Source organism: Cataglyphis hispanica, chromosome 1, assembly GCF_021464435.1.
Source record: "Cataglyphis hispanica isolate Lineage 1 chromosome 1, ULB_Chis1_1.0, whole genome shotgun sequence".
Lineage (NCBI taxonomy): Eukaryota > Metazoa > Arthropoda > Insecta > Hymenoptera > Formicidae > Cataglyphis > Cataglyphis hispanica.
In genome coordinates, this window is record NC_065954.1 from 7611912 (window position 1) to 7632697 (window position 20786).

A 20786-nucleotide genomic window follows, 5' to 3' on the forward strand; every position below is an offset into this window, starting at 1 on the left:
GTAAAATTTGCTCATCTTGTTCGCCAGAAAAGTAGTAATCATAAAAATGACCATATGTAACGACATTTGAATGTTTGTCATGTAATCCAACTGTGTATTTTTTTTAAATAGCTGCAAAATTTTGTTTTCTGCAAATCATAAATTTAATCTGCTCTGCAATTTTTATATGCTGAGTAAATAAAATGAGTAAATATAAATTTTTATAAAGTATATAAAAATCACATGCAAAACATGTCAGGCATGCAAGTTGATAAAAAAAACTCAATCAAACGTGCGATTTTTTATTCAGTATTTTAATTATTTAAATTGTACATACAAATTATTTCAGAAGATATATTATTTATAATTCAAAGATTTTACACAGTAATTACGCTATACTTTAGAAAAGCTTCAAAATTTATAAATCGATTTAACAACATTTTAATTTTTATTTAAATTTTAACTTTTTTTGATAAAGCTTGTAAAATTGAAACTCCAGAAAAGACCCGCATATCTGTTCTTCGATTTTATTATTAAATATCCTGAATGTGATTATAACATTAATCTTCTCGTACAAAGACTCAATTGATGTTTTTGTAATTAATAAATCTTTTATATTTGTCTCAAAACTTCATCTATAATTAATCGTGGAATTAACTTCCACTTAATTTTACTCCGTTTTTCCTTTTGCAACGTTTGTCCATTTTACGCAAACTCTGATTTTATTCACGAAAGTAAACAGATGGTATTTATAAGCATTCAGTAGTCATTTCTCTCTTATTATCCATTTTTCTCGATTTATATAATTATTATAATACAATTATGATTTATAAGTTGTCATATCTTTGGTAACAGAATAGTAACGGATGTTTATTACAATTAATTTACAAGCAATTAACATATAACTTCAAAATATTAATAATTTATGTAATAACAATATTATTACGTAGATTAATTAAATCAAATTAATGAAAATTAATCTAAGAAATGCATAAATGCTTATTAGTGATTAATATCATAAATTATTTATTAGTCTGTGAGATTAACTACATAGAATGTCACACATATGCGCATTTCTGATATGCGCGTATCTGATAGGTTCATCGAATTATTATGAGGCCATTGTTCAGCTACGTTATAATGCAAATATAATCCATATATACACGCGTACACATCCGTATACATTATTTATTACACAATTATAATTACGGTAATTAAAATATATTTATTGAATTTATTTTGAGACACAAAATAAATTCCGAATATATGCTGTACGCGCAAAGCACACGTACATATTCTCTTATTTTTTAATTATATTTTTGTTTAATAATTTATATTGCAATATTAAGAAACAATAATTAAGGTTAATAAGCAAAAATAGATTTTGATGTGCAAACAAAACAAACGAAATTTAATAAATGTGTAGCATCATATAAAGATGAATAGAGTATTGTGATTCAATTATTAATTAAATTACAAAAACGCAATGCAATCAACTAAAAAATGCTAATAAAATGAATTCTCGTATACATGATTATAATTAATAATGGTTAGATCAATCAACTTCTTTCTTAAAAACAATTTTTTGCATCGGATATAAATTTAAAACATCCCTTTATATATATTGAAACATGTATTTTAAAAATATGCGAGGAATGAAAGGGAATATATAGAGAGAGCGCAGATTTTTTTCTCTACCGTGCAAAGATACCTCATTAAATAGCTCGCATAAATATCGATCGTAATAGCGGATGATGTCGCCAAACGCGTATTGAAAATGTCTAACTCGAACAACGCCTCAACCGTCTCACTTATCATCACGTCAATGAAAGAGTTGCGAGAAAATTTTTCAACAAAAAGGAAAAAACTGCGGTCAAAAAATTGCATGATTAATATGATAAATATTAAATCATATATTTAATACGAAAACAATATTTTCAATGAAAAGAAAAGCAAAGTAAAAAAAAAAGTGATTTTGATAATACATCGTAAAATCATGGGTTTATTTAAATAAAAAAGAACATAAAAGATAATGATAGCTAATTGTAATTTAAATAAAAAATTTATTATACTTTAAATAGATACTTTGCGAATACTTAGAAGAAAATAATTCTTATCTCATTAGCGGTCAACTATAATAAATATTGAAAAATAATCATCTTGTATTAGCTTTCAGTCAAATTAATGCAAAAATGTAATAATTAAGATTAAAGAATAAAAAAGATCAAACAATGAGAAAATTATCTCGCATTTATGTTAACAGGTGGAAACCGCAAAGACGTGATTGCAAAGCTGGTTGACAAAGCGAAGACGCTAATTAACATCGTCGATACAATATATAATCCTCAACCTACCTCACCACACAAATTCTATATTATGTAAACATTGCTGACTCTTTTGTAATCGGCAGGAATCGACACTGAATAGCGGGCATTTTTATAAAACGGAGCTTGCGTGATTTGAAGCGTGATTCGAAAAATCACGTCAAAGAGCTCACATTTTTTTCATACTTCCTTTTTTTACTTTCAAATATTGTACTTTATAAAATATATATTTTAAAATATCGTATTCTCCTTATTCTTTTTTTATTTAAAATATATGCTATTTTTATATTTTACGATTTTAAAATGAGCAATCAATATTATTCTATAAGATAACGGAGAATAAAGGAGAAACAAACTTATATGGTCAGACATGAAATATTCGTTTTTTCCCACTAAATAAGAATAATATTGATTGGTCTTGTTCCAAAATTTAAACGTTGATTAATTCTCGATTTATTCAGCAAGAATAGCGCAAATCTCAAGGCGCTTAAGAAACCGGAAACTACGCTTTTCTCGGCGCAGCTCTGGCGCCGTCTTTCACGAGCGCGCAATCGAAATACACACAAGAAACCGTCGCGTAAACTTGTGTAACTTAACGAATCGAATTGTAAATCGTTATAAAGATTATTTGCCACGGAATTCATCGAGAAATGTCCACAAATTCTTCTGTGAAATCATTTCTCTTCGTGTTCCCGGGGTCGTAATAAAATATTTTGTTGAAAGATTTAATCTTGTACAGATTTCAGAACAAGATTATGTGTTCAGAACTTCTTATCACTCTTAACTTGTTTAACAAGACTAGTTATAACTCTTCCACAAGTTCAATTATAATGGAAACTCTTCATTGAATATGCACAGCATGCTGTAGATTTCTATAATTTTCTTTTACCTGTAGTTTCTTGAGAAAATTTGACAACAAAAGTCGAAAAAGAGATACTATAATTTGTTTTATAGCTGTTTATATATTTTATAGTAATTAATATTCTCAGAATATTTAAAGTAAAATTAATATTAAATAAAAATTTATTTGTAATTATAAAAAACATGTTTCATAAAAATGATTAATAATATTAAATCCATGATTAACGACTCTCTTATTTTGCCAAAGCATTAAATATAAAATTCATTAATCTTTTGAAAATATGTAAATTATGCAAAGTAACATAAATAAATATAGAAAAAATATAGGAATAAATATAGGAAAAAGCAACTCTTTTCTAATTCTTAAAATCATATCTTCTTCATTTATCGCCACACAGATATAATTATAATTTCTCGGTCATAGAACTCACCTTTCTGCCTGTCATAGGCATTTATGCATTCACTAGTCATAAATTGACTAATAAGAGCGGTTTTTCCAACTCCTCTTGTACCCAACATAGCGACGTTGTGTGAAGTGACTTCCTTGGGTGGTAACCGCCGTACTTCAGTCTCTTGCTCGGCAGGCGCCAGAGAATTCGATCTCGATCTTCTTCTTCGGAAAGAATCTCCTCTGTTGACAACGCCTGCCAAACATAAAAGAGTCATTAAAACATTGTATTAATATTAATAGAATTATGATGCAAACTATATAAATATAAAAATATAAAAAATAATGCAAAACAAAAAATAATTATCTTGCGATAATTTAGTATATAAAGATATTTATATAAAAATACAATATAATAGTATAAGAATGTATAAGAAATATAAATAATTAATAAAATCAATTGTCATTTTATTATAAAAATAAAAACTTGATGATAATAAAATTTTATAGATATATTATTGTGTCAACACTTACATCAATCATGATGAATCTTATCAACATCTTTCTACAAAAATATCTCATATGATTTGATACTGATTTATATTTCAGATTTCTTAATTAATATTTCATAATCTCTATATTTGTTTTAATATTTATATTTATTTATACATTAATTAAATATAATAATAAATACATTACTGTATTTATTATTCCTGGCATTTAAAACGCATCATATATTCCGGTCGTCATCGCACCCTTTCTAGCGCACTGACCCCGGTTAATACCGCTAATGCCATACTTTACGTGGGCACCATTTTAATAGATGTTTGAAATTAACAGAAGAGACGAGATGGAATGACAAGAATTCTCAGCAGAATTTCATCTCCTAACTAATGAAGCGAATCTCGTGAAATAGATTTTGGAGCTTTCGAAAGGATAGCAACCGCAACACGTTCTACATAATTTTATTTAAATTATTAGAATATGTGTATGCGTGTCTTTTGCAAACATATTCATAATACATAAAAAAGAAATAAATAAAAAAATTACAAATTATTCTCCTTTATTGTTTCTCTCTAATAATTCTTTTTTGTTATTAAATAAAAAAGAAATATATTTACATAAGATAGATTTCATAATTCTGTAAAATTTTTTTTTTAGTTTTTAATTATAATTACCAACTCATTTACACATTTTGATAGTTAAATATTTAGTAGCATCTAAAGTAAACAGTATTCCGGTATACTTCGTTCCTAAACAGGTTCAGACATTTGCGTCGAAATGGATGCCATTAGAATAATGTATTCACGGGATCACTCGCGATGGCAACATCGATAAATGTGATTCAACCTGAAAATTGAATCGATAATGTGGCCAAACTTGTAAATAATTCTTAGACATCACAAAAGTAAACTTTGACTATAGGGAATGCCACTGGCACCCCTTGCTAATGCATTTGCACTGCATTAGTAATTGAACGTCAGCTCAAACTAGTAAGCTAACAGTGCAAAAGTTGCGCACTTGTATGTATATAACGCACTTATTTCCTACGAATTAAATATGGATGTGTGCAGAAATTTATTATTTTAAATTAAATGAATTTTTTAAAATATTTAAAAAATAATTTTGAATAATTTGGACTAAAAAAAATACAAATATAAAAAAATTTAGATAAGAATTTAAATAATAAAAAATAACAAATAATAATAATAAAAAATTTAAATAAATTATTAAAAGGTGATATATGCAGAATAGTATAAAAGTATTTTTATTATTATTTATTATAAATTTTACTTTTATTAAATTTTGTAAGTGCTGAATTTTTTTTATAAAAGTTGCAGATTTAAAGATAGCGGAATTCACAAAAAACTACCGATCTGGCAGTTGCGGAGATTTCAAGCATTTAGAAGTTCATAGACCTTCAAGATGATTCACGAATCCATTTTAGATCATCTATGAGATGAGATACATATATCAGTTTTATATCGTTTATACAAGAAGACTCAATTCACGTCTCAAGCAATCACAAGTTGATTATATTCTACTAAAAGTATTGATTATTGATTATCATTTTTAATTAAATTTAATTCAATTTATACATTTTGCATTTTTTTATTGAATAAAATTCCAAAATAAATAAATTTTTCTCTTCATAATTTTATATAAATTACGCAAATTATTATAGAAATCATTTATTTTTCTACATTGCAAACACGATTTATTAATCAAAATATTAAAACAAGATTGTAATAGATTATAATTAATGGAATAAATTTAAAAAAAAAACATATAATCATATTTTTATGTTAGTGAAACAATAATATATATTTGCAATATCTATTATTAAAAAAAAACTTTTACTTTTTACGAAAATATATGTGTGTTTTCAAACAATATTATTTTTCACACGTTTACTATTTTATTATAAACTTTATAAAAAAAGTAATAGTAATATTTTGTTTTTGTATCCTGAATTCAAAAAACAAATCTTTCGTCGTGCGAATCGATTCTCACGACATTTATTTCTGTCAAAAAATTTAAAGGCACTCATTATATAAACACGTAACGTATAAAAGATGTATAAAGCCCGCTCCTGATATACAAGCGTGCACATGCACGTGTATACACGTACGCCGATGTCAACGTGCGGCTGGTCAACTGTGGGGGAGAACAACACACGTCCTGTTCAGTGACTCAGAACACCGATATCCCGTCCGTTCGTCTGTTCGCATCTTCCTTTTGTCATCGCACCTTTGTTAGCGCGAAGTTTAGCCCGACGTGTGCGCTACTTGTGCCTGCGTACTTGTGCATGCGAACGTGAATGAAAACGGGAGAATCGATTACGTCGAAAGAGAAAGAGAGTGAGAGAGAAAAAAAAGGAAAATTGGATATCAGTAGAAAACTCATGAGGACAATCCGATTTCCGTTCCAGCTTTGCCAAATCCGGAGACATTCGTTCGCGTACGAATGTCAGTTGTAGAACGAATGTTAGATAAGATGAAAACGGCACCATGTTTCTCTCTTTCTCTCTCTTCTTCTCTCTCTCTCTCTCTCTCTCTCTCTCTCTATCTATCTCTCTCGCTCTCTGTCTTTCTTAACGTCATCGACTATTTTTAACAGTACGTCGGCGGCTGTGGTACAGTTTGGTGAAAGTTCGTGTGATCACATAACATGTAAAAATTGACATGTGATATTGGACATAATATAAACATAATTATCACAAATAAAAAAAAATATTTAAAATAATAATACGATTAATATCGCATATTTCTAAATTTTTCTCTAAAAAATTTTATTCTTAGTTTCTAAATGTTTTTTTTTTTTTTTTAGTTTTACAATGATAATAAAATTATGACTTAATATTTTTTATTAAAATAAATATTATTCAAAAAAATTGAAAAATTATTGTTTAAGGCTGAAATGCCATTTATATTCAGTAGTTCATTTATTTTATTTATTCGGAACATGATTTTCTGTATGATCCAATTTTTAAAATGCATTATTTTACTACGTGCACAGGTTTGATAAATATATACCATTATTTATATGATATAATCTGACGGGGAGGGGGATACGTGTCGATTGCAGTACATCATTGATTATTGCAAGGTAATGTCAGCTGGCAGAAACGAGCTGCAGGTCGCTCTCTCTGCGGGACCTCTATTTTCCATGTGTGCTTTTGATAAAAATATCACGCAACGCTCAGCTCAATTGCCGCGGTATACATTCATGCGAGCTTTTGCAAAAAGTTATTTCACAGAGGTAAATGGGAATGTGTTCTCATTTAGCTGCACTATTCGCTCATCGTGATAACCGACGGTATTTCAACGTACGAATAGTCGGCACGACAAACGCTATACAGGTGCACTGATTTGACTATCGAATAGGTGAAGTGGATTCTATTAATAAAAGTTTAAATGTTCGACATGTGTGCAATCAACGATGGCTGCCAAATCGTTTTGCGCGTACTTAAATGTTTTCGCGTTGGAAATTTGGAAGAAGATTTCACGATGCGATTAACCTCATCATCTTTTAATACCTTCGTTTGATGTTATTCTATAGCTGAGTGCTTATTTGCAGCCTTATTGCTTTTAAATGTTATGTTCATTGATCCAAGATGTGTGAAAGCGTCTTGTAGGCGTCTCTTAGACTTATATTGTTTGGAATAAATTTTCAGGATAAATTGTGTTAAAAAAAAAAGTTCTTTATCGAATTTTAGACAAAGTATCACGTTATTATTTCTGTATTTATTAGTTCATAATATATAGTTCAAAATATAGCTTAAGTTAATATATCTAATAAATTTTAATAAATTTTTATTATATTTGAAATAACAAGCTAGCTTAATTAGAAAATTTTCTGATACGTTTTTACTTTTTTAATGTAAAAGTAATTTCTGCTTTTGCTTATTTTTATTATTAAAAAAGATAATTTTATCTCAAATATATTTAAAATAGAAAAATAACAAAATGCAAAAAATTTTCTTAAAAATTCGAGAAAAATATTATATTTTTAATTGTTAAAAAAAAATGATATTAAATCAGCATAATTGTACTATCATATTTATAAAATAAAAAAAAAGATTATTTTCGTATAAATTTCATCTAAATTTCGCATGACACATTCCAAAAATTTCTGATGACGCATGTTTGGCAGTCATCAGAGACATTGATCGAGACGCTGATCATCTCGCCCCCATCATTCCTGCCGTAAACTAAACTATTCGTTCTTCCTCTAATGCCGCCTATCTGATGGGTTATCGGCCTAGAGAGTCTGAAAGTCAGTTTTACAGCAAGCGAAGCGTGTTATGGAAAACGCCCCGCTATACCTTTACACACTCTCGTGCTCACAAAATCGAGTTACATTCCGATCGATATATCCAGAGTCAATAAAACGAAAAAACAAAAATATTGCTCATCTTTTTTCATACACATCACTATTTTTAATTTGGACACTATAACCAGAAGGCTAAAATAAACAAACAGAAGAGTGTTTCTGCTTCACATAAAATGATTCAATCAGTCCATTGATTATGTTAAAATATTGAAGCATTAATTTAAACATGTAAAAGTTATAAACGAGAACATTGATTTTTATAAGCAATTAATTATTCAAGTAATTATCGTGCTATTAATAATACAATAATCAATTATGGAAATGTTTATGCTTAATATACAATACAAATTATTTTATTGAAATAAATAATTACTTTATCTAGTTTAATTAAAATACAAATTTTTTATAAAAATGTTTTTTTCAAAATTGCTTTAGCATCATAATATTTAATGAAAGAAATAAAGATAAGGTAATTTAAAAAATTAATAGAATTTCTGTAATCTTGAAAATGATCAGCTATAAATAAAAAGTGGAAAATCTACAACGCACGATAAAAATGTAAAAAAAAGAAGAAGTTGAGAAACAACTGTCTTTAAAGTTATTTGACAGAAAATTGCATGCTTCATTTGTCCAATCGAAGAAATTCGATGGTAGAAGAAACAGACATATATGATCAGATAAGAAAAAATTATTAATTACTCTTTTTGTGAACGACAAATGTTGTTTGCTTAAAATATTCACAACATATAAAGTAGCAATATATTCCACATTAATCTTAAAATAATTTATCTTTCTCTATTAACACATTACGATGGTTTTTCGCCAAGTTTCAATAATTTGAAAAAAATAAATCTATATGGAAACTATTTAATAATTCTAGAAATAATTAGTTAAGTATTAAAAATATTGTAAATTATACATGTAAATATTTAAATACAATATAATGACAATTGTGTTAATATTCGGCAACGCGTATACTATGCTAGCTTTGCACTCTGATATTTTTAAGATATTGTTTTGCGAAATAGACTCTTTGCTGTCTATAAGCTTAAAAGCGTTTCGAATGCTGAAAGTTATCACTCTCGGCAAAGTATATTCACGTTTTCCTATATACATCTTACGATAATAAGTAAAAAGCAAGACATAAAATCAACCAATCATTATCACGCTTGAAAGTGATGGGAGTGAAACTTGATTGCAAATCATGTATTAGACAGTCAAAATAAATGAAATAATATCAACTTGTTGAATGAAGAATGAACTGATTCATGTTGATTATTGCGCTTGACTTCGATAAATTCTTGCGACACAAAGTCGCCACATCGCCATGCAAACACGATGCAGAATTTCTAGTACGTCCAACATCGCGGTTAAACTCCATTAAGCAGTCGAGGGGAACGCATTTGAAAGCGCCAGCAGTGATATAGCCATTGGGGTATCGCTCTATAGGGACCAATCTACCGTCTACCAGCTGCACGCGGTTTGTTCCCGTATAAAGGCGTGGTTGCACGTAGAGATATATCCGAACGTGCGTATGCATATGTGGTCGCATAGATGCACGAGTGTGCATACATCGACGCAAGACTCGATTTGCCCGCGGAACGTCGACTATGCGGAATCATACGCACAGCTGAGAGAGAGAGAGAGAGAGAGCTGAGAGAACGCAGGAGCGAAATTTGCCACCCACTCTCTCAGTTAGTCACCGGAACGTCTGCATATCGATTTCGATACGTACAATCAAATCATTCCGAGGTAACATGATGATCACCAACCCGTAAACAGCAACGAAGTTGGCACGACTACGCAGTTTAATATTTCAGAATTGGCCGTCCGTTCCTCGTCAAAGTGAAAGAGAGCAGAACAGTTTCACGCTGTAAAACGGTTCTTCCCTCGCTTCCCCTCTCCTAGGTTAAAAATACGAGCAATAATAATCGAGCAACTTAACAGATTAAATTATCGTTCGCGATTTTTTCAGATCGATCGGCTTATTAATGACAATCAATGATTTGTTATTTCGCGAAAGAAAAAAATAAAGAATAAAAATTTAAAAGAAAAAGAATTTTGAGAAAGAAAATAAAAATGAACGCTAATTGAAGGAGTTAGCGTGAAATTTATGTTAATACCTGCCTCCATTTTGCCGGCACACTTCTTACAACTTTTGTCACGGTTATGCGCAAACTTGCCTTAACGACTTCATTGTTCTTCATTATACCATGTAAATACACTTAGCATTTTTTGTACAGATGTTTTAAACTACATCATATATTTAAAGAAGGCGTACAATTTTTAAAAGACTTTTTAAAAAAAATTTATACTCGTTACATGTGTAGAATATATTCTAAAACAAATTTATGTATATATTGGTTTATTGTTTGCTTAGAATATTTTATGTAATTTTATAATTTTTTTTTTCTCATTAAACTTTAAACTTTACTAAAAATTATTTCTCACGAGTGATTTAGTTATTCAGTTTATAAATGTTACTGCAAAAAACACATATGTGGGCACTTTAAAATAAAGAAAAGTAGTTGCATATAATAACTGCACGTATATAAGAAACGCACTTCTCTTCTTTTTTTTTTCATAAATTTGATTATACTATATAAAAATCAAAAAAAGATTGCACGACATAAATAGTATCTTTCTAGATATCGATTGATGGGTTACATTGGCTCAAAGAAGTTGCAAGCCCGACGAATAATCGTCGATGCTTAAACTACGGCGAGACTATCCATCTCGGAAAGCGATTACGTCGAAAACGAAGGATCAAGTCGGCCGTAAATTTTGACGTAGATCGAGCCGCACACTGGTATGCATCATCCTACAGCTCACAACGAAAGATTGATATGTATTTATGCAAAATTGCGCGCGCCAAAGGCGAACGCGCGTCTCGTGTACACGAGATGATAAAGCGGAACGAGATGAGAAATCGTAAAATGTTACGAGCCACCGTCGCCTTCGTCGTTGTATATGAATTTCTACGAGCGAGTAATGTTTTATAGACATCCAGGAAAGAAAAACGAAATCGATTTTCAAAACGAGCTCGACATACGATCGGAGAAAGCATGTTCTTTGATTTCACAGACCGAATTTGTACAAGGTCATCATTTTACCGAAGCTATATTTCTCTATGTCTAATCGATAAACTATTTTCTAGGCAATTTTTGCTAGATTGCGTTGAAGTGATTTTGAATACATATACTTGGATCTAGAAATTCTCAGATAATCTCAGCATCAGTCAATTTCTTTGCATTTTCAAATTCTTAATAAATATAATAATTCCTAATTATCTGAATTTTTAAATTCAAAATTTTTAATTTTTATTATTATTAAATTATTTTGTATTATTATTATTATTAATATTATTATTATATTTTATATTATATTATTATATTAAGATTATTATTATTTATTATTTTGCATTATTATTAAATTAGCAAAATTTTCGAATGCTTAAATTTTTTCAAAAATTAAAAGATCTTTTAAATTGTATGCTTTAATTTTAAGGATGTTAAACATTTAGATTTAATTATGTTTATATGACGTATGTATTAGTCAACAATTCGCATCTCTTTCAAAGATATAGTTTAATCAAAAAATTATCTCACACACAAAAATTCTTATTTCATGAATTTGTCGAGAAAGTGATATGAGTGTACATACAAGTCGACGGGGCGACACAATAGAATGTCTAACCAGTAAATGGACTATATCTACTGTGAGGATGCAATAGTCCTTGAAAACAAAGGTAAAGTATGGCAGAATTGTGGAATAGCAGTAACTTGAGAAGAATAAACCCTCAATAATACTCGTTTCGCATTATCCGATGCATATAAAGCATTTATAAATTCATTATATGTGCTCAAATGTAAGAAAAGAAGATAAAATTAATACAACAAAAAAATCAACAAAATACGACAATATCGCGAAATACTAATCGAGTTATATTCTCATTAACGAAAAATTACATATTTTAATCCGTGAATTTTAATGAACTTAATTATAGACAATACTTATTGAATAGCACTTCTTAGAAAATGTACCTATAATGTAATATACCTGCGGCACATTTCTAACAAGCTGATTATTTAATTGTATGGGACAGTATAAAAAGCTAATGGCAGACACGAAGATACATTTTTCATGCGTGCATACGCGTAAAAACGCCTACGCGTCAAGACTCGCGCATCCATCCAACGCGCAAAATGCTCGTTGAAGCTTGAAAGAAATTTTCATTGGCTCACAAGCACGTTCGTCCAAGCTTGTAATTAATAACTTTCCGTGTCGGAGAGTGTCACCAGTGTCCACTCCTTGTTGCTACGAGAGATAAATATTGCTTTAACGAATGAACTATCCAGGAAATTTCCTCTCCCTCTCTCAATGAAAGAAAAAACAAACCTTAAAATAAACGACATTTTCTCCAGTGCAAAACTATGCATTTATGCGCTCTTGTGTTATACGCGAAACCAATATACAAATTGTTGGGCACGAATAAAAAAAAAATTATATCGTTGACGTAGAAATAGTAAAATGGTGACGTTTTTATTACCCACGGTAAATGAGATTATAATAAAGTGTACAGAAGTGTGACATCATAATGTTAAACTGAGCGTAGGAAAAAGCTGACGCGTAATGACGTGGGTGAAAACAGGCACAATGTGAAAGTTAGTGGAAATTGATCGATGATGACGTCGCAAAAAGTAACATGGAATATTTTATTTTATTGATTGGATTTTAATCCTCTGTGAAGAGATTGATACAATTTTCTGCACATGTAATAAGTGTATCAATAAAATACGCAACAATACGATTGTTTTTCCTCCTATTGAACTTTTGTATTAACACATTATTTACGCTTATTGTATAAAAAGCGAAGGAGGATATATAAAATAATAAACTTTTTACTTTAGAAAGTAGAAATAAACTTTTACTTATTCTCGATTTTCAAAAAAATCTACTAAATTTATTTTTACTATTCTAATAAAATTCAAAATAATAATAGCTTTTTTTCACCATTATAATTATGGTTATATAAATGCTATGCATGTGTGTATACAAATATAAAAAAAAAAAAAAGAGAGCGTTAGTAGAATCAATTTATACGATTCCTGAATTTATATGTTTCTGATTTGAATAAATTAAATCGTACCAAAAATTACATTGATTATTTGGGAAGACAGTATCTATGAAGAAAATATGACGTGTAAAAATTGATCATATAATCAGCTGTTGCATTTATTTCGTGCCTCGAATACGAAGAAAAAAAATCGACCCAAATTCATCTTTGAGATGGGGCAATCATAGCAAGGCGAATAAGAGAGAAAATTGTTAGCACAGAGGGTTAAGGTCTGCAATAAGAGCACAACAAACCTTTCCCCCTTCAACGAGGTGAGATACGACGCGCCTAATATCGCGGAAAGGTAGAACGCCGATAAGATTATTTATAGCTGCGAAAGCTGTAGTTGAGGCGCTTATAAATAAATCGCAGCAGCTGTACCGCCGATGTGTTTATCGCAAAGCAGCCGACGCGCCCTTTGTAAACTATCAATGTTAATTCAGAATAAGCAAAATTACCCTTTGCAAGACTTGTTATAAAAAAGGATTATATCAAAGGATTATATAATGCTATAAATGCGTACACCTCTTATGTAATAATAATCTTCAATAATTATAATATAGAACACACATACAGTGTTATAATACTATATTAATCCAAGTCAAATATATATTAAGTAACACTTAGTTCGTTCTTTTTTCTAGTTGTTAACTGTTAAAAAATAGCTATATTATGTGCTGATTTAAAAGTATTTGCAAAAGTATTTGTGTAAACTTAACTGATAAGTAGACGAGAAAGGTAAGATCGCAGAAAAGTGTCTTTGGATAGGATTACGTCGGTATTATTACGACGGTACGATCATTGTAAGTGAGGTCATTGATGTTGTCAAAATGTCAAGGGTCGAATCGTAAAAAAACTTTGAAAAGGTAAATGGATAATGCGAGAAACTACATTGTATATATACGTTATATCCAGCGAGCATTCTATCTATTATCGATCTCCAATTTCGTTAGTTTACGATCATTTCTTTAACGAGAGACATTTCCCTATAGATATAGAACTATAAACAAGAGAAAATAAGCATTTAGATAAACAAATGAAATCTTTGCGACAAATATCTGAAACATTGTCTGTGAAGTTAATAAGAAAATTATCTTTTAGTTTTTTTTTTTTTTTGAAAAAACAATCTTGAGATATTTAAGAACTATTTCGAAATTAGACATATTTATATCAAACTTATATAATTTAAATGACAGTTTTTTTTTTTTTTTAACGAAATTTGGATGTACACAGAATATATAACCCGAAGAAAAAGTATTTTTCTCGACATAAGCTTTTTATAATTATAAAGAGAAATAAATTCTAAAAATATTTAATACAATTTTTATATTTACAACTATATTTTATAACGGATATTAGGCACGTAATTAAATTTTTATGACCGCTTAGATTTCAACCCTCGCTTTATGCTTCGGCCTGTTATATCCTTACGTTTATGATTTCCCAGTTGATACTTTCCTCCTTCCAATATCCACCAGTTTCCCTCATCTAGTAAGATTAATATACCTAGATTAATGTAGCCAGGACTCGAAATAGTATATGACAAATAAAAATAATAAAAGATTAGTTTATACTGGCACTGATATTAATATAAGGCTTATTGGCATGCAATCTAAGTACGGCTAATGTATATTTTGCGCAGAAAAAGATCGCGTTGCATCCGTAAAGTCTCTCTCGTTCGTGCGTAATCGTTATTCTGTCATGGAAAAATACGCTATGCTGAGATAAGAACACGGATTACCGGCAAGATGGATATTGTAAATACACAAATCCAGAGATTCAGAAATACAAATCCTTCATAAGCGGATTTAGCTCTCCTCTAGAAATATGTCAAGAAAAATAGGACATAATAACAAACACGCTGCAAATAAAAAACACGCTGTAAAAAAAAATTATTAGCTATGCGCGCATTATTAGAAATATATAGTGAAATATATATATATATATATATATATATATATATATTAGACTGATAAAAAGACAAAATTATGACCAGTAAAGAATATTTATTTTAAGAACAATTTCTTTTTACGTCACAGCATTATTACCATTGATATATCAATGCGTTATTACCGGCAGAAAAATCTGATCTGAAACTCATTGTCAGTCATTATAAAATTTATTTCCATTATTTCGATAACAAAGCATTTTCGACTTAATATTCATAGGAATATTTGTTCATACTTTTTATTCAGGGACATACGAAGTTTAAAAACATATTTATGACTCATCCTGTCATGGATATACATATATTTTCAATAAAAAAATGTTCTATATAAGAAAAAAACATCTCATATAAAATATCTTTCGTGTATATGAAACTCTTAAGATAACTTACTTAAAGACAAATTCTCCTATGCTTTCTTAGAAATTTTTCAAGGAAATTAAACTACACAAGCAAGAAATTGTTTTGCCCGTGGTACTTTTTACTCGTGAAATTATCGCGAATCACTGCAGTCGAGTAAGATGTCCAAAACAATTAAATCTCAGATATTCTTTTGAGAAATTTCTTGCTTTTAGGAAAACTCTCTCGAAAATGGAACAGATCGAAAAAAAGTGCTTTTCAGGTTGCATTACCTCTCGGTCTCGGATTTACGCACCGATGAAATGTCAAGGAACATTTCGCTTATTTTCTCAAACTTTCTTTTAAATCTTTTTTTTCTTCATTCTAACATGTATGTGTACCGCATGAAAATCAATGTGACATCATCGTTTTTGCATTAATAAATGTACAAATTTGTCTTGATCTGATAATTACACACAAAAATATACTAAGTATATTAAAAATTGAATAACAAGATTTAAATTAATTTTATTTTTAGAAAATATTTTAATAAATTGACATTTTTTAGTAATTTCTAGTAATGATAAATATAAATATTTTCAAGGTATATATTTTTCTTTTTTAATAAATTTAAGTTTAATGTTTCATGTATTTTTGACAAGAGAAACATGTAAAATAAATAATAATTTTTGAACATCCTTTCAATATATACATATATATATATATATATATATATATATATATATATATATATATATATATTGAATTCGCGACTAATATTGGCAAGAAATGTTCTACAATACAAATGTAACAGGTGGTCGAATTCGATTTACGATGAATCAATTTGAGACAGCAAATTTACAAAAACAAACGAGTCTACAAAGGATGTGGAAAATGGAAGATAAATTTGGCTACTTGAAAAGTTGTTCGAATAGAAATAATGGTTTATTTCACACATATTTGTCGTTGCACTTATATTTTTGATTTCGTAAAGATTGTTACTCTTTGACAAAATAGAATTTTTCTTCAAGTTAAAAACTCAATTAATGTTAGTTTAAAGAAGCAGCTGCGAGTCTAACTTGTATTTCTGTGCATGTAGAAATACGAGTAAATATTTATGCCTTGAAAGAAATGCGTCTTGTCAGAAAACATGAAAAGATTTACAATTAACTTTTATAAAACAATTAACTTTTACATTAATTACAAAGTTTAATCTCCATCAGAAGCTGCACAATTTATAATTAACAAATATAAACACAAACATATCAATTTCATAATATATTAAATAAATGTGAATAAAAAACCGTTATAAATTAGCAAAAATACACTCGTAAATTAATTATTTATTACTGTAATAAATAATAATTATTAATATAATAAAAAATATTTATATTTATAATTATTTTATATTTCTCTAAATAATATTTTTAATTAAAATACAAGTATCAATAAATGTGTACGGAAAATATTATATATATACTTTTATTAAATAAATAAAATATCTAAAATTTATTTTCTAATAGAGAAAAATGCCATTTATTATGAAAAAGATGCTTCTAAGATAGAAAAAGAATATTTCCATGGAGAATTTCAGAAAAACAATTTCTTCTAAGGTATTAAAAATGCAAACTGTGACCCATTCATCAACTTCTTCTCAGGCAGTAAAGCTTACTTGATTAATTACAAAAGCTACACAGTGGTTAATCGGACGAGTTATATATGAAAATAATTGCATGTATTGACATCCGCAAATATGCGTACCTAATGTAATTTTGATGAAAATACATCGATAGGCAATTTCTAATCGCATTCTAGAAATTTCTCATACATTTTTGCATATCTTTTAATATTATTAATATTTACAAAAATATAATGTTACCTTTCATCAATCAAAGAAAAACTAAAAATTACATTATGAAGTAGAAACTTAAAATATTTTTTGCTAACTCTAATCACACATACACGTAATCAGTTTTTGCTAACAGTATAAAAATAATTATGGTTATAGTTAATAAAAAATACTTTATAAGAACAGCATATTATATATATATATATATATATATATATATATATATATATATATATATATATAATATAACACAATATCCACAGTTTCTTCTTCATAATATGATTTTATGTTACATTATTATATATAACATAGCGTAAATAATAAATAAATATTTATTCAGTTAAATGTCAACCAACACAATAGAAAAGATAGTCTTATATGCAGATTAAAATTTGCATAGTGTAGTTTAACAAAACTTTGAACTATGAAACAAATCGGAGAATCGCAAACAGATTCAGATCAACTGCATCAGAGCATAGTTTATATTAAACTATTCGTTACTGAACTAGTATTGTATAGAGTATAGAGTGAAACAATAATGGCAAGCAATATTGCAGAGGAATTTCGAGGAATTGTTCATCTCGATAGGTCAGGGCGGCTTTATTAATTTATCTGCTGACCTAAACTACTACCTTTGTCTATACATGTTTCGTTCTTAAGTGGTAACTTTCTGGGATTGATTAACAAGCACAGGTAAGCAAACAATCTGAACTGGGCGAGAAATTCCATATCACTTTAACGTAAATTCAATCGCTAACTTTGCGCATTGCATTTCATCTCCGTTCTAAGGGCTATCAAAGAGCAAAGCAGTAGAATTACATGAGCACAATGCAAAAGCTACCGAATAGAATATCATGCATATGCGAGATATTCATATATGCGGAAACGTCTATATGTATACGATATCTCACTTTAATAGCATTAAATTTATATGACAGATTTTTGGATCAAATTATAAAATTGTATATCAAAAGAAAACGACAAAAGATTGATTTTTATTTCTCTTAATTATAATATATTATAATATATATTATAATATATAAAATATTATATAAATATTTTAAAGTGTAAAAAAATACACGCCGTTTAAGATATTCTATAAATTCTGAAAATTCAACCAAAATTCATTGTGAACTTATATCACGTGTTTAAACAATTATTGAAACATTTTATTATAAATTAATATAATGCATTCTACGTCAATGTAAAATATGGATAAATTTCATTAAATAATTGCAATATTTTATAAATAAAAATTGTTAATATAAACAGTATTTCATTAAGTTAATGGAATGACGTAAAATCATTTAATCAATTTGTTTGACATTGTATCTCGTTACGAAACTATTTAAAAAATCAACAGTTGCTTTGCCCACGTAATTACCGATACTTTCGTGGTATCTAAAATGTTTGTACAATATTGAAAGCTAACAATATATTATGCAAAATAGCGAACCGTACACATATTAAAAAAGTTTACATTGCTTTCACTATTAAGTATAGTTTAATGATTTATGAAATATTTGGAGAATTAGGATAATGAGAAGCACAATCTAGAAAATATTTATAAAAATAAAAAAAAATTTAACAAAAATTATTCGAAAATATTTGATATATTGCAAAATTCAATAATTTTAATAAAATATTGTATAATAGATCTCAAAGAAGTCAAGAGATTTGACGGAGATTTAAAAATCATAAAATCTACCTACTTGAAAATCTTGAAGAGTGCCTTTAAGAGCGCTTAAATCATCCCTTAAGAGACTATAAAATCAAAAAACGCGATATCTAGATACAGTATATATTTATCTTTAAGATTCAAAACTTTTAGATTCTATATTGTATCAGAAGCAATTATTATTAAATAAAACAACATATAACAAGTCCCTGATGATTAATTAATAGTTATTACATATATTTTTTATAGCATTTCTTTATAATTCTGTAAGAATGCATGGTTTTTTTAATATTTGTATAATAATTATTAATTTTATCATTAGAAACTTACACACATTATACATGTTGTCATTTCATTACAGTTATTTTAATTACCTTATTTCATCTTTATCATTCTGTTTTCTAATCCTTTAATAAAACTTTAATAAAATCTTTAATCTACTTTAATAAAATTATGTTATATTTTTATCCAATATTAGGTTTTTATACAATTCATTATATGCGCAAAATAGCTCAAAATTTTACTCCGATGTTTTTATATAAAAAGTAAAATCTCTTGTTTACATTTACAACAAACGGAAGAGAGTTATTTCTGACCTTTACTGGTGAGACTAAAGCTGCGGAGCCTGTAACTATCCTCATCTTCGCCTTCCTCTCGCGGTGGCATCTGAGACGAGACGTCGGGTACGTCCAGGAAGGCGTTGCTCTTCCTCTGATGTGTGTGATGCATACTTTGTCCCCTCCGGCTCCCTCGTCTTCTAATCCCCGGACTGACGTCATTCTCGGTGAGTCTGGGTTCGCTGCTGCAGTGGGCCGACTTCATACCCCCTTCATGATGATGATGATGATGATGATGGGCGGCGGCTAAAATCGACGTAGGCAAAATATCACATGTATACTCAATACCGGATGTAGATGTAGAAGTAAAATGTTTATCACAAAAATATGCAGGACTTTTAGCAAATTGTAATGAACACATTGTACATCATATGCAGGCAATCATCAAAATATGATATTAATATCAATTGATATTAATAATTTGATTTAATTTTGATTTAATTATATTAATAAGTCAAATAATTAGTCGCAAGTTAGATACCCTAAAACTTTTTGTTTTGCAATATAAGTATCAAAACATAATTATTTAAAAAGAATGTTGAATTAAAATAAAATGTAATAATTTATTATATTATTTTAATTATTTTAATTATATATATATATATATATATATATATATATATATATATATTTATATTTTATAATGGAGAAAACGCGAACGTTTAAAAATAGCTGATAAAACTATTTTTAAAAACTCTTGACTGTCAATAGATAGAAAACAAATATGTTCTTTTCCGATTCGTGTCGATCGAGTTTTTTTCAGCAAACGTTCAAGAGTAAAGCAAAGAACAAAGTTCATTTTTCAAAGGTATTATACCTATTACATTGCAAAGCTAGTGTGGAAAGTGATATAG

At 28.4% G+C, this 20786-nt stretch overlaps 1 protein-coding gene across 4 annotated transcripts in view; it reads right to left on the reverse strand.

Annotated features, from left to right (window-relative positions):
- LOC126850715 (GTP-binding protein RAD) overlaps positions 1–20786 on the reverse strand; it is a 34064-nt gene that overhangs the window by 7903 nt on the left and 5375 nt on the right. For all 4 annotated transcript variants that reach the window (XM_050593997.1, XM_050593987.1, XM_050593979.1 and 1 more), the window contains 2 exons: positions 19912–20178; positions 3596–3808 (listed from right to left, as the gene is read on the reverse strand). In XM_050593997.1, coding sequence (XP_050449954.1) covers positions 3596–3808; positions 19912–20178 — 480 coding nt within the window. The remainder of the gene's footprint in view (positions 1–3595; positions 3809–19911; positions 20179–20786) is intronic.